Raw genomic sequence first — 14004 nt, 5'->3', positions numbered from 1 at the left:
TGTCACCCAGGCTAGAGTGCAGTGGCCGGATCTCAGCTCACTGCAAGCTCCGCCTCCCAGGTTCACGCCATTCTCCTGGCTCAGCCTCCCGCGTAGCTGGGACTACAGGCGCCCGCCACCTCGCCCGGCTAGTTTTTTGTATGTTTTAGTAGAGACGGCGTTTCACCGTGTTAGCCAGGATGGTCTCGATCTCCTGACCTCGTGATCCGCCCGTCTCGGCCTCCCAAAGTGCTGGGATTACAGGCTTGAGCCACCGCGCCCGGCCTAGATTTTTAGAGAGAAAAGGAAAATAACCCTTGAAGCTGCAGCTCTCACCTCCCTTGGCTGCCTGAGAGAGGTCAGGGTCTGGGTTTCTCCTTCCGATGTTCATCCTAGCCTATTGGGCAGGCTCTTCCACCCACATTTTGCCCTAATCCTCCAGGCCCCATCCCTTGGGGTTGAGACTTTCTCTAAAGCCACCCGCGTCCTCTCCTTCCTATCCTGAGTCTGTCCCTTTCTGCCCTTCACTGCTGTCAGGGCAGCTATTGTTTCCTGCTAGGACTCCTGCGTTTGCCACCCCACTAGGTGCACTGTCTTTCCTACAGCCCCTTAAACATACTAATGGGGCTAATGGGACATGGCTTCCCCACCTCAACGCACTGCAATCTTGCCACTCAGCCCAAGGTTCACACATTTGTCTTGCCCAAGGGAGGGCCATCCTCCCTCCCTAGAGACCTCATGCATGCCTTCCCACCTACCCTTATGCTCTTCCCAAAACAGCCCAGTGAAAGCAGACCCCGTGGGTCCAGCAGGCCATGGTTTGAGTCTAAACAAAGACAATGATGATGGCAGGTTATTAGACTTGTGTTTTCTGTTTGTTTGTTTTGTTTTGTTTTGAGACAGATTTTCACTCTTGTTGCCCAGGCTGGAGTGCAATGGTGCAATCTCAGCTCACTACAACCTCCACCTCCAGGGTTCAAGAGATTCTCCTGCCTCAGCCTCCCTAGTAGCTGGAATTATGGGCGCCTGCCACCACACCCAGCTAATTTTTAGTATTTTTAGTAGAGACAGGCTGGGCACAGTGGCTCATGCCTGTAATCCCAGCACTTTAGAAGGCCAAGGCAGGCGGATCACCTGAGGTCAGGAGTTTGAGACCAGCCTGGCGAACATGGTGAAACCCCATCTCTACTAAAAATATAAAAATTAGCCAGGCATGGTGGTAGATGCCTGTAATCCCAGCTACTCAGGAGGCTGAGGCAGGACAATCGCTTGAACCAGGGAGGCGGAGGTTGCAGTGAGCCAAGATTGCACCATTGCGCTCCAGCCTGGGGGACAAGAGCGAGACTTCGTTTAAAAAAAAAAAAAAAAAGTAGAGATGGGGTTTCACCATGTTGGCCAGGCTGGTCTCGAACTCCTGACCTCGGGTAATCCATCCACTTTGGCCTCCCAAAGTGCTGGGATTACAGGTGTGAGCCACCGTGCCCAGCCTAGACTTGTGTTTTAATGGGGTTTCCCACCTGGCACATATTTTCCACTCCCGACCTCCTGACCTCCAAATACCACATCTACAACACAGCCACCCAGTAGCTGCCCTGGGTGAAGGACAGGCATCCTGACCTTGTCTGTATTCTAGAGGCTTTGTTCTAGTCATACATTTGGACAGTGGGTTCCCGCTTTCACTTCGGAGTCACTCTGTCCTCTGGGATAAGGGAAGTGAGAACTGCTCCCTGAGGAATGAGATCATGAAGGGGCCTGGTAACGGCTGGGAAGGCACAGAAATAAAGCTTTCATCAGAAATGTGAGGAATGCGTTCATCAGATGGGAAACAAATAGTGGCATTTATAGGACTCTCACTGTGTGGAGGCCCTGGGTCTCACCAGATGTATTTTCTACCGTTACTGTAACAAATTACCAGAAACTTCATAGGTCAAAACAATATCCATTTATTAGCTCACCATTCCATAGGTCAGAAGCCCAAGTAGGTCTTCTGTGGGTCTCATAAAGGCTGAAATCAAGGTGTGGTATGGACTGAGTTGCTGTCTGGAGGCTCTGGGGAAGAATTTGATTCCAAGCTCATTCAGGTTGTGGGCAGAATCTAGCTCCATGCACTTCTAGGGCTGAAGTCCGTTTTCTTTTCTTTCTTTCTTTTTTTGAGACGAGTCTCCTTCTGTCGCCCAGGCTGGAGTGCAGTGGCACGATCTTGGCTCACTGCAAGCTCCGCCTCCTGGGTTCATGCCGTTCTCCTGCCTCAGCCTCCTAAGTAGCTGGGACTACAGGCGCCCGCCACCACGCCCGGCGAATTTTTTGTATTTTTAGTAGAGACGGGGTTTCACCGTGTTAGCCAGGATGGTATCGATCTCCTGACCTCGTGATCTGCCCTCCTTGGCCTCCCAAAGTCCTGGGATTACAGGCCTGAGCCACTGCCTCCGGCCATGAGGTCTGTCTTCTTACTGGCTGTTGTTGCAGCTCTTCTCAGATTCTCAGCCTGACACTTGTCCCTCTCATGGACAAAACTCTTCTCCTACTTCAAGTTTCTCCACCTTCCTCTTCTGCCTTTAAGGACCCTTATGATTACCTTGGACCTAGCAAAATAATCCAGAATCATATTCTATTTTAAGATCAGCTAATGAGTAACCTTAGTTATGTCTGCAAAAACCCTTTCACCATGCAGTGTAACTATTCATAGGTGAGATTATCATATTTACAGGTTCTGGAGATTTGGGCACGGAATCTTGGAGGTGGCCATTTTCAGAATTGTTCCCCATAACAGATCGACTTGCAACGTCCCAGAATCTCACAGAGTCTAGCTCAGGAGAGGCCCAGAGCAGGGTGAGGCAGTTGTCTGTTCCTGTCTGCGTTGTAGTAGAAGGTGCCAAGGCCGAGATGGGGTCCGCTCCCCAATCCCACCCACAGCGGGCGGGCCTGGAGTAGGGGTAGCTCGCCTGCGCCTCCTGGCGGCCAGGGACCGAGACCTACTTCAGCTCTCACCCGTGTCACAGGAATAAGGCCACTTTCCCAGTTCGCAGTGGGGTTTAAACTGGCCAGAACAGGTTGGTGACTTGGGCCGGGAACTGCCTTCCCATTCTCCATCACACGGCGCCTGCGGATTGATCACGCAGGCCCCGCCACACCCCTGATCTCCTGGGCGACGCCGGAAGAGTGCTCTGGTCCAGAGATTCCTCGCAACGCGGCAGCCCTAGCCTCTTCGACTTTGGTTCCGACTGAGAGCCGCAGTCTGACGGCAGCTCATCGCCATAAAAATACCGGAAATGTGCTTCGGTAGGGTTTCCCCTGCGCCGCCGCGACCACGGGCTTTGGTTCCGCCGGCATAGGGGCCCGGAAGTGCGGCCTTGTAGTCCGTGAGAAGGAGGCGGCCACAGTAGAGCCTGGTGCCTGAAGAGGAGTCGGAGGTGGGGTCGGATGGGCATCCCCCTGCCGCAGGGCGGGCGAGGAGGCTGGGGCGTACCAGGGGAGGGGCACCTGCGCTCCGCTAGAAGCGCACGCTGCGAACGCGAGGGGGCGCTGCAGGACCGGGGTACGGCGCGGGCCAGGGTGCGGGGTGGCCGCGGCGGCTCAGAGGGGTGCTTTGGGCTTAGGGTGGTGCGCGGGCAATGGAGCAGAGATTGGGAGAACGCGCTCGGGGTAAAGCACACGGCGCGGCGAAGGCGTGGCGGGAGTGTGCGGCGCCGGACCCAGGAAGCTGGCCTGGGCGCCGGGTCTCGAAGGCTGGCCTTTGTTCTGAAGTGTCCAGATCGGCTTTGCGGCGTCGGGACTGAGGAATGGAGCCCGCCGCCGGGCGGGGCGGGGCGGGGCGGGGCAGGGCGGGAAAGGAAGGTTCAAGTCTCTGGGGTTGATGCGTCCCTATCGGCCGGACACAGATTAGAAGCCTTTCAGGTGCTAGGTGAATACAGATGGGGCGGGTGCTGCATGCTGAGTTAGCCTTTGCACGGGCACAGGCCTGGCTTTTTTGAGGCTCAGAGTGGGGCCGGGGGGCGGGGTGGTGTATCTGGATCTGTGGTCTGGAAAGGCTCCCTCTGGCTGCCATGTGGGGAACAGAAGGGGAGGCCAGGGGCGTGGAGAGACCAGCCAGGTTTCTTCATCCGTCCAGGACAGCGGGAACGGGGCAGTGGAGGTGCTCGAAGTAGTCTGAGGGTCAAATGTTGGGCATGCAAGAAAGGGAGGCGTCTGGCTGAGCAAAGGGACGGCGGATTGGGCATAAGGAGTTGGAGGGGTTGAATCTTGAGACCCCAGTAGAGCCCGGGGTGTAGGGGCAGCATCAAGCCGAGCCCACTCTGAGACACAGGCTGGTGGAGGCTATACGGATGTCAGAGTCCAGAGCTCCTACCCTCCTCCCTTAGACTGGAGGTGTGTGCAGTATGGGTGCAGGATGAGCTGAGTATCTCATCCCTTGTTTGACAGAAGGGGAAACAGGCCGAAGGATCACGGTTTACCTGCTTGATGGACGGAGTAGCAGAACTCCTCACATTCCAGAGTCCTCTGGGCACTACTCTCTCCCCTTTCTGGTACCTGATGTTGGGCCTTGTCCGGCTTGCTCAGTGGGCACCTATCCAGTCACACACCCCTGCTCATTCCACACTTCCCCTCTCTGTGCCACACCCACACCCTGGGCCCCACAGGCCCCATCGAGATGGCAAGAAGCTGGGGCTGCAGGAGGCACTTCCCTGCCTGCTATGCTAGGGGCTGCCAGGGACCAAGTACTGGTTTCCCTGGGGCATCTCCCAAGGTAATGCCCAACCTTTTACCCTCAGCCCTTAGTGACCAGGCACACCGAGAACCATGCTGCCCAGGAAGCAGGTCATGCCATCCCACTCCTGCGAAAGCCTCTGTATATACTAGTTAAGGTGACCTGGTTCTGAGGCAGCAATCCTGCCTCTGCACAGGGTCTCATACTGGGGGGATGTGGCTAAAGGAAACCAAAAGGAGCTGCCAGCAGGGGTGGAGGAGAAACTAGCTGGGTAGTGAGCAAGGTCTGCTCTGGGTGAGGCAGGTTAGCCAGTTGGGATGGGGGTCCTTGGCCTCTTCTACACACAGGGCTGCCCTCTTGGAGGGGCACATGGGGAGGCCTAGGGTTACTGGAGTTGGGATGGGGTGGGGTGGGTGGGTGAGTCAATGTAGAGTAGGCCAAGCCCTGAACCTTTTCGGGGGCTGTAAGCAAGACCCGGAGAGGGGCAGACCTTTCACATCCCCAACACCCTCTCCTAGGGGTGTGCTAAGGTTTGCCGCGTTAGTAGGGGGCTGTAGAGGGCCTGGCCGGGACTGAGATGGGAGGAGGAGGGAGTGCTGGAGTGTCCTGTGTTGGGAATGGGGACTGTGAAGGGCAGCTGAGGAGGGATGGGTTAGTGCGCCTTGGAGTGTGGTGCACTCTTGAGCCCCATCCTGCAGCAACGGGTGAAAAGATAGGGAGGTTGGGACAGAGGGGGGTCCTCAGTTGACCTCTTCCGGCCCTCCTCTTGTTCTGTGCAGATGGCAGCTGCAGAGGCTGTGCACCACATACACCTGCAGAACTTCTCACGCTCTCTGCTTGAGACCCTCAATGGGCAGAGGCTAGGGGGGCACTTCTGCGATGTGACTGTGCGCATTCGTGAAGCTTCACTGCGTGCCCACCGCTGCGTGCTGGCGGCTGGCTCGCCCTTCTTCCAAGACAAGCTGCTGCTCGGCCACTCTGAGATCCGTGTGCCTCCGGTGGTGCCCGCACAGACGGTGCGACAGCTGGTCGAGTTCCTGTACAGCGGTTCGCTTGTTGTGGCGCAGGGCGAAGCCCTGCAGGTGCTCACGGCCGCGTCGGTACTTCGCATACAGACAGTTATCGACGAATGCACGCAGATTATCGCCCGCGCCCGAGCCCCAGGCACCTCTGCGCCCACGCCCCTGCCCACCCCTGTGCCCCCGCCACTCGCACCTGCGCAGCTGCGTCACCGTCTGCGCCACCTGCTGGCTGCGCGCCCTCCGGGGCACCCTGGTGCTGCGCACAGCCGTAAGCAGCGCCAGCCCGCGCGTTTGCAGCTGCCTGCGCCCCCAACACCTGCCAAGGCCGAGGGGCCTGATGCTGACCCCTCACTGTCCGCGGCCCCTGACGACCGTGGCGATGAGGATGACGAGGAAACTGACGATGAGACCGATGGCGAGGACGGCGAAGGTGGCGGCCCGGGCGAGGGCCAGGCACCTCCTTCCTTCCCAGACTGTGCTGCCGGCTTCCTCACTGCTGCTGCTGACAGCGCCTGTGAGGAGCCCCCTGCACCCACTGGCCTCACTGACTACAGTGGTGCCGGGAGGGATTTTCTTCGGGGAGCTGGGGCAGCTGAGGACGTATTTCCAGACAGCTATGTATCCACTTGGCACGACGAGGATGGCGCTGTCCCCGAAGGCTGTCCCACTGAGACCCCTGTCCAGCCGGACTGCATACTGGCTGGACCCCGCCCGCCTGGTGTGAAGACCCCAGGGCCACCCGTCGCACTCTTCCCCTTTCACTTGGGTGCCCCCGGGCCACCCGCACCACCCCCTTCAGCACCATCAGGGCCAGCCCCTGCGCCCCCACCCGCCTTCTACCCCACACTCCAGCCCGAGGCAGCCCCCAGCACTCAGCTGGGGGAGGCCCCGGCTCCCTCTGCTGCTCCCACCACGGCCCCCTCAGGCACCCCTGCTCGCACAGCAGGTGCTGAGCCACCCACCTATGAGTGCAGCCACTGTCGCAAGACGTTCAGCTCCCGGAAAAACTACACCAAGCACATGTTCATCCACTCGGGTGAGCCAGGGCGGGAGAGGAGAGGGAGAATCTCTCATTGGAGAGTTAAACCTAAGGGGGAATTCAGCACTAGTTACAGGGCACTGGAACTGTTCTGTTACTTTTGGGTAGCAGGGGGCCTGGAAATTGAGCCTTTCTCCAAGTGCAAGGTATGTGGGGGAGGAGAAAGTCCCACTCTGTGGAGCAGCAGGCACTGGCTTCTGTGGAGGGGGGCCTGAGGCTGGGTTGGGAAGCAGGAGCCTGTCCTGGCCTTTGGAAGGGTGGTGGTGGAAAGTTTAGCAGCCTAGGATGCATGGGATGGGCATGGAGTCTTGGCAGGGGCTCCTGGGCAGGTTGGGAGACTATGCTCCAGGGAGCCTCCTGTGTCTCTCTGGTTTCCAGCAGTCCTGCCATGGCAGTCAGCAAGGGAGGGTGGGTTTACAGGCCCAGGGGTAGAAAGCCCTCAGAGAGGTGGTGCGATGAAGGAACTCCTGAGACTGGGGCAGGAGTAGGAAAACATGGGTACAGTGTGGGGACCCCACAGCTGCAGAGGACCCCGAAAAGCTGTGCGGAGGTTCCCTCGGACCTTGGCCGTGTCAGGGAGGCGGCTCTGCAGTGCTGCAGGAGAGGTAAAGAGTGGGAGGATGGTACTGAGGAATGTGAGGATGCTCCCTGGGGGCTGAGATGGAGGACAAAGGAATGGAAAGCAGAAGCCTGCTGGGCATTGTCAGTAAAAGCAGAAATTTGGCTGGAAGGCCACAGTGGTAGTGAGGGAGGTTTCTGCATGGGCTGGAACTTGGGATTTGACTGTGAGTGGTGGGGAAGCCATGGTATTCTAAGCTGGGGAGTGACTGAGATGTCAGTTTATAATCACCTCTGGCTGCCTTGGGGACAACTGGGAGGAGCCAGGGAACTGGGAATAAGGGAGTTGGGTGATTAGTCTCCAGGGTGGTGCCAGAGGCCCCAAGGTAGTGCTGGCTGTGTGAAGTGTGTGATCTGAGTCAGGTGCCTGGGCCCGGTTAGTCTGGGGTACCCCCTGGCAGGCACTGCCTTTCAGTACCGTGCCACTGAGAGAGGTTTTTTTTTTTTTTGGAGACCGAGTCTCCCTCTGTTGCCCAGGCTGTAGTGCAGTGGTGCGAGCTCGGTTTACTGCAACCTCTGCCTCCTGGGTTCAAGTGATTCTTGTGCCCCAGCCTCCTGAGTAGCTGGGATTACAAGCGTACACCGCCACACTTGGCTATTTTTTGTATTTTTAGTAGAGAAGGGGTTTCGCCATGTTGGTCAGTCTGGTCTTGAACTCCTGGCCTCATGCAATCTGCCTGCCTCAGCCTCCCAAAATGTTAGGATTACAGGTGGGAGCCACCATGCCTGGCTGAGATACGCATTTTGTTAATACCTGATGAATCTAGGGGTGGACTCAGCCTGCCTCCCCTCCCCTAACCTAGAATGAGGAGCTCTATCACACCAAGGACATTATAGTGGCCAGCGGGCAGGGGTTCTGGGCAACTGGGGCTTCCTGCAGGAAAGTGGCAGATGTGCCCAGGTCCCTCCTTATGAAAGGGCAATGGCCTTGTCAGACTGAGTTTAGGAGACTATATGGGCATTGGCGAGGGGGGCCAGGTCCGAGTGTCTCCCTGTGCCGGGTGGGTAGGGGCTGAGGGGGAGATCCCTGAGGGTAGAGGGAGAGCCCAGTGGGCAGTCCAGATGAGCAACAGATGTTCCAGACAGCCTGGGTTCCCTGCAGGCAGGGTACTTGCTGGATTTAGGGGAGCCCTGTCAGACAGTGGCATCTCAGGATAACAGAAAGGGGGTCCCTGCCAGGAAGGGATGGGAGAGAGGTACCTCACAGTGTATGAGGGTCCCTGTTGGGCAGGAAAGTCCCAACATGAAGGGAGGTCCTGGAGGGGAGGGGGTGTCCCTGCTGGGCGGGAAGATCCCATAGTAAGGGGAGGGTTCCCCGACAGGCAAGGGATCCCGGGATAGTGGTTTGGGAGGGGAGGGGAGCTCCTGCCAGGTCCAGGCGCCCAGGGTGGGGGTGGGGTGGGGTGGCGGCGGGGAGCTGTAGAGTCTGACTTGCGTTCGCGGCCCGCCCTGTCGTCCGCAGGGGAGAAGCCGCACCAGTGCGCCGTGTGCTGGCGATCCTTCTCGCTGCGCGACTACCTGCTGAAGCACATGGTCACGCACACCGGCGTGCGCGCCTTCCAGTGCGCCGTTTGCGCCAAGCGCTTCACGCAGAAGAGCTCACTCAACGTGCACATGCGCACTCACCGGCCCGAGCGCGCGCCCTGCCCCGCCTGCGGCAAGGTCTTCTCGCACCGCGCGCTGCTGGAGCGCCACCTGGCCGCGCACCCTGCGCCCTGATGCGGCTGGGGCCTGGCCTCGCCCACGGTGGATCCGAGGCCTCCCGCACGGTCGGCCACCCCCGCTACGGGACCCGTGGTTCCCGCCACTAGACCACGCTCCCTCCTGAGCGCAGGTTCTCTCTCTCCCTTCACCCTTTCTCCATACCGGGGCCTAAGTCCGCCTTACTCCTCTCCTCCATGTACTTGAACCCTCCAGGTGGTGCCGAGCTGGGGCTGGTTAGGGACCAGACCACCTCTGAGAACTAGACCATTTCCTGCCTAAACCGGGCGCTCAGGCGCTGGGACCCGGCCCAAGATATGACTCCGGTTCTCGCCCCGCCCTCTCCTGGGGTGGGGGTGGGGGTGGGGGCTGGTGCCGCTCCCCTGCCCCGGTGTGAGGCTGTTCAAGGTCCCTAGCTCCCTACCCAAGCTATCCCTCCCTCGTGGGGCGCCTAAGGAGGCTCAAGTGGACCCATCATATATGGGGGCTGGGCCTCGGGACTCTCACTCTAATAAAGGACTGTAGGCCATGGGGCCTAAACCACGAAGCTGTGAGCACCTGGATCAGTGCGTGCCTTGCTCTCATAGACAAGCTGTGGGTGTCGGGGCTCAGCGTCCTTGTTCTTGGGCGGCACCCATGCGGCCCACAGGCTGTCCTGGGCAGGGACAGGATGGTCCACTTTGCCATCTCGGACCTCTATTCTGTAGGGGCTAAGATGGGCTACATATATAACCGGCATTTGCTTCTCTTGTATCCCTGAGTCCTGTGGGGAGGAGGATAGGCAGGCCACATCTGAGATGGGTCTCCGAGAGGGAGGCCATGTGAAAGCCCCATCACACTCCTGATTGCTGCTGTCCACGACCTTTGAGGCCCCTCCCATAGATCTTCCAGCCAGGGTCTAAGGGCCTTTTGGACTTGAGACTTCCCCTCCCCCACTCTGATGGACATGGCTGAGCACCTTACTTGTGGTGAGCCCAGGGGGATCTTTGGGGCCAGGTTGCCCTGAGGGTATATGAGCCCCCATATATCTGCCCTTAGTGCTGGGGGCCAAGTTCAGGGAGGGCTCTGATGGCTGTATTGGGGACAGGAAACAGTGAGGGGTGGGATCCGGGGGCTGACTGCTGGGCAGTTGGGGACACTACCCCAGTGGCCAGCCATGTCCCAGGCCCCTGCATCCAGTGGAGAGAGCAGCCACTCTTCACCTTTCCCCTCTTCAGCACAATAGTGGCTCCTAGCCTAGGTGCCCTGCCCTAAGGATTTCGAGCTGGTGGAGTGGGGTATGTCCTGGAGGGCCATGCCCCAGCCTGACCTGCCAGGCTCCTAGGCCAATGGCAGCTCCTCTGGATTTACCTTCTGGGACTGCCTCCTCAAGGTGAAATGCCAAGGCTTTGATGATCCAACTGAGTGCATCATGGGCTGACTTCAGTCTCCTGAACCCCAGGACTCCATCGTCATCAAAGCCAGAGGTGGGACAGAGAGTCACAGAGCAAGCACATGGGTGGGGGGCAGAGCTGGTTTGAATCCAGGCGATGCGAGTGTTCCTCTATTTACTGAGCACTTGCTGGATGCCTGTCAGGAGGCTACGATTCCTTGGATCGTGGACAAGGGGCTTAGCCTGGCTGAGGCCCTCTCCCCAGGGTTTAAGTGGGTGTCACAGGAGGACCTCCCAGTGAGGTCCATCTTGCTGTCCTGTTGCTTTTCTCTTTGGCCTGATTGGAGTGTTCCCAAGGGCAGGGATTTCTGTGCTCTGAGTGCCTGATACACAGCAGGGATGGGAGGGGAGGCAAGGGAGTTAGACGCCAGCCCCGGAGGGTGGATGGGGCAAGCAGGACAGCAGGAAGGAGGCTAGTGGTGGTGCCCAAGGGGCAGAGACCTGGGAACCCAGAGGCCAATGATGGAAAGGGGTCAGACCTGGCAAAGGAGGGGGCTGATAGGGGTGGCAAACAGGCAGAGAGGGGCTGGAGCCACACACAAGACCAGTCAGAGCAAACAAACATGTAGAGGAGAAGGGCTGGGGGCAAAGTCCTGGAGAGAGGACCAGCCACTGTCAGCAGTGCCAGGGCCGCCACCCCTGGGGAGGAGCCATTGGGCTACTCTGAGGGGCCAGAGGTGAGCCTCAATATTCCACAGCTGCTGCTTCTAGGGAGGAGCTAGTACCATGGGTGTCAGGCGACGGTTGGCCTTGCTGCTGCTGCTGCTGCTCCTGCTCTGGGGCCTAGGACAGCCAGTGTGGCCAGTGGCTGTGGCCTTGACCCTGCGCTGGCTCCTAGGGGATCCCACATGCTGCGTGCTACTTGGGCTGGCCATGTTAGCGCGGCCCTGGCTCAGCCCCTGGGTGCCCCATGGGCTGAGCCTGGCAGCTGCAGCCCTGGCACTAACCCTGCTGCCAGCACGGCCGCCCCCAGGGCTACGCTGGCTGCCGGCTGATGTGGTCTTCTTGGCTAAGCTCCTCCACGTGGGCCTGAAGATCAGGGCATGCTTGAGCCGGCAGCCACCTGACACCTTTGTAGATGCCTTCGAGAGGCGAGCACGAGCTCAGTCTGGCAGGGCAGTCTTGGTGTGGACGGGGCCCGGGGTTGGCTCAGTCACCCTTGGCGAGCTGGATGCCCGGGCCTGCCAGGCGGCATGGGCCCTGAAGGCTGAGATGGGTGGCCGTGCGAGCCTGTGTGCTGGGGAGCCCGCCGCCCTCCTGGTGCTGGCTTCCCAGGCCGTTCCAGCCCTGTGTCTGTGGCTGGGGCTGGCCAAGCTGGGCTGCCCAACAGCCTGGATCAACCCGCATATCCGGGGGATGCCCCTGGTGCACTCTGTGCTGAGCTCCGGGGCCCGGGTGCTGGTGGTGGACCCAGGTGAGGGCCTTGGAGCCAGTGGAGAATGGAAGGGAGCGAGGGCAGGGACTGTAGGACAGGGGTCCTGGTGGGACTGGCAGAGGCCCTTGGTCCCCACCTGCCCACTTTCTCAGGCAGTTATAATCAAGACTTATGAGCAGAAAGTAGTTCTCAAGTCACCAGAGTTTAATTTTCCCACAATGGCTATTTCAATCCTTTTTGACCAAAAATACTAATGATGGGATTCTTTACCGAACAACATGGACGCTTTTCTATGCTAGCTGCAACTCTGCCTGCATCTCTGGGTCTCAGATCCCGCCTCGTGACCTCAAAGGTGAGCCTTGCCTCTGTTTCTCCTCTGACCCATCCCTGCAGACCTCCGGGAGAGCCTGGAGGAGATCCTTCCCAAGCTGCAGGCTGAGAACATCCGCTGCTTCTACCTCAGTCATACCTCCCCTACACCAGGGGTGGGGGCTCTGGGGGCTGCCCTGGATGCAGCGCCCTCCCATCCAGTGCCTGCTGACCTGCGTGCTGGGATCACTTGGAGAAGCCCTGCCCTCTTCATCTACACCTCAGGGACCACTGGTGAGGGTGCCCATTAGTACCAGCCTCTGAACTCTCAGGCTGACCTGACCCCACACTTGACTTGTGCCTCAGTGTTGACCTCTGAAACCACTTTACCATCTGATTTTGACATTTGTTTTCTGCTTGTTTGGCTGTTTTTTGTTTGTTTGTTTCTTTGTTTTGACTCAGAGTCTTGCTCTGTCACCTAGGCTGGAGTGCAGTGGTGTGATCTCGGCTCACTGCAACCTCCACCTCCTGGGTTCAAGCGATTCTCTTGCCTCAGCCTCCTGAGTAGCTGAGATTACAGGTGCCCACCACCACACCTGGCTAATTTTTGCATTTTTGGTAGAGACAGGGTTTTGCCACGTTGGCCAGGCTGGTCTCTAACCCCTGACCTCAGGTGATCTGTCCACCTCAGCCTCCCAAAATGATGGAATTACAGGTGTGAGCCACTGTGAGAGCCTTGATTTTGACATTTGGCCTGAACTCTGACCCCCAATGTAATTTGAGAGGTCAATGCCAGAATGCTTCCTGTGTCCAGTAAACAGCCACTGAAACCTTTGGTTTTAACATATTACTCTCAGTCCAAATTCAGCCTGTGAACCCAACCACAGATCCCTATACTTGACTGCTCTCTGAGAGCCTCAAACCCCAATGCAGGCCTGGCTGTTAGAGATCTATCCCTCTGGTCAGGACCCTCTCTGTGCTGTCATTTCACCACTCTGCCCTTGCCACGCCTTCATCCCAAGGCCTCCCGAAGCCAGCCATCCTCACTCATGAGAGGGTACTGCAGATGAGCAAGATGCTGTCCTTATTTGGGGCCACAGCTGATGACGTGGTTTACATGGTCCTGCCTCTGTACCACGTGATGGGACTTGTCGTTGGGATCCTCGGCTGCTTAGAGCTCGGTAAGCCCACTTCTGAGGATCTCTCCAATCAAAGGACCACTGGAGTAAGTGTCAGGGTGGGGCTGTCAAGGCAAAAAGACACTCTAGGTTACCCAGCACCCTGCGTTCTCACTTTCGAGAAGGGACACCCACCAATGAGTACCAGGGCCCCATGGACAGAAGCCTGGACGCCCACACAGTCCCTAATGGCTGTGCTTTGGTCAGGAGGTGACAAGACCTGATATGAGTGACAGTCACAGGCATCCAGGGAAGGTGGGGTGCTCAGGAGATGATGGGGATGCTGGCCCAGATTTGTGACATGGCCGCAGGGGGAGCTGGAGTAGGAGTGCTCTCAAGCACTCCATAGGGCTGTCTCTTTGGACTCTTGATTCAGAATCTAGACAGGGACTTCTCCATAGCTTGTTCTTTTTTCTCTTTTTTTAAATTTAATTTTAATTTTTATTTTTATTTTTGAGACGGAGTCTTGCTTTGTCGCCAGGCTGGAGTGCAGTGGCCCGATCTTGGCTCACTGCAACCTCTGCCTCCTAGGTTCAAGCGATTCTCCTGCTGCAGCCTCCCGAGTAGCTGGGATTACAGGCACCCACCGCTATGCCCAGCTAATTTTTGTATTTTTAGTAGAGATGGGATTTCACCATCTTGGCCA

The 14004-nt window shown here is 58.1% G+C and overlaps 2 protein-coding genes across 17 annotated transcripts in view; both read left to right on the top strand.

Annotated features, from left to right (window-relative positions):
- Window positions 1–2505: 2505 nt before the first annotated feature.
- On the top strand, window positions 2506–9611 carry LOC105488040 (zinc finger and BTB domain containing 45). Of its 7 annotated transcripts, none has more exons than XM_011751689.2 (3): window positions 2506–3258; window positions 5464–6742; window positions 8826–9611. In XM_011751689.2, exons 2-3 carry the CDS (start codon window positions 5464–5466, stop codon window positions 9080–9082), a joined length of 1536 nt encoding a protein of 511 aa, XP_011749991.1. In that variant the 5' UTR covers window positions 2506–3258; the 3' UTR covers window positions 9083–9611. The 7 variants fall into 7 exon arrangements, with proteins under 7 accessions (XP_011749991.1, XP_011749988.1, XP_011749989.1 ...); XM_011751686.2 differs by lacking the exon at window positions 2506–3258 and adding an exon at window positions 3283–3389; XM_011751687.3 differs by lacking the exon at window positions 2506–3258 and adding an exon at window positions 3292–3514.
- A 1575-nt stretch (window positions 9612–11186) lies between these two features.
- LOC105488041 (solute carrier family 27 member 5) overlaps window positions 11187–14004 on the top strand; it is a 39482-nt gene continuing 36664 nt past the window's right edge. For all 10 annotated transcript variants that reach the window (XR_011618017.1, XR_011618013.1, XR_011618015.1 and 7 more), the window contains exons 1-3: window positions 11187–11910; window positions 12265–12474; window positions 13203–13361. Coding sequence is in view for 5 of the 10 variants with exons in the window: in XM_071088140.1 (XP_070944241.1) it covers window positions 11223–11910; window positions 12265–12474; window positions 13203–13361 (1057 nt within the window). In the remaining 5 variants the exon portion in view is untranslated. The remainder of the gene's footprint in view (window positions 11911–12264; window positions 12475–13202; window positions 13362–14004) is intronic.

The sequence above is a fragment of the Macaca nemestrina genome, chromosome 20 (assembly GCF_043159975.1).
Source record: "Macaca nemestrina isolate mMacNem1 chromosome 20, mMacNem.hap1, whole genome shotgun sequence".
Classification (NCBI taxonomy): Eukaryota; Metazoa; Chordata; class Mammalia; order Primates; family Cercopithecidae; genus Macaca; species Macaca nemestrina.
This window is presented reverse-complemented; position numbering and strand designations above follow the sequence as displayed.

Coding starts and splice junctions, on each gene's coding strand:
- LOC105488040 (XM_011751689.2), top strand. CDS start 5,464: ATGGCAGCTGCAGAGGCTGTGCACCACATACACCTGCAGAACTTCTCA. Junction 6,743..8,825: donor GCACATGTTCATCCACTCGG/GTGAGCCAGGGC, acceptor TGTCGTCCGCAG/GGGAGAAGCCGCACCAGTGC.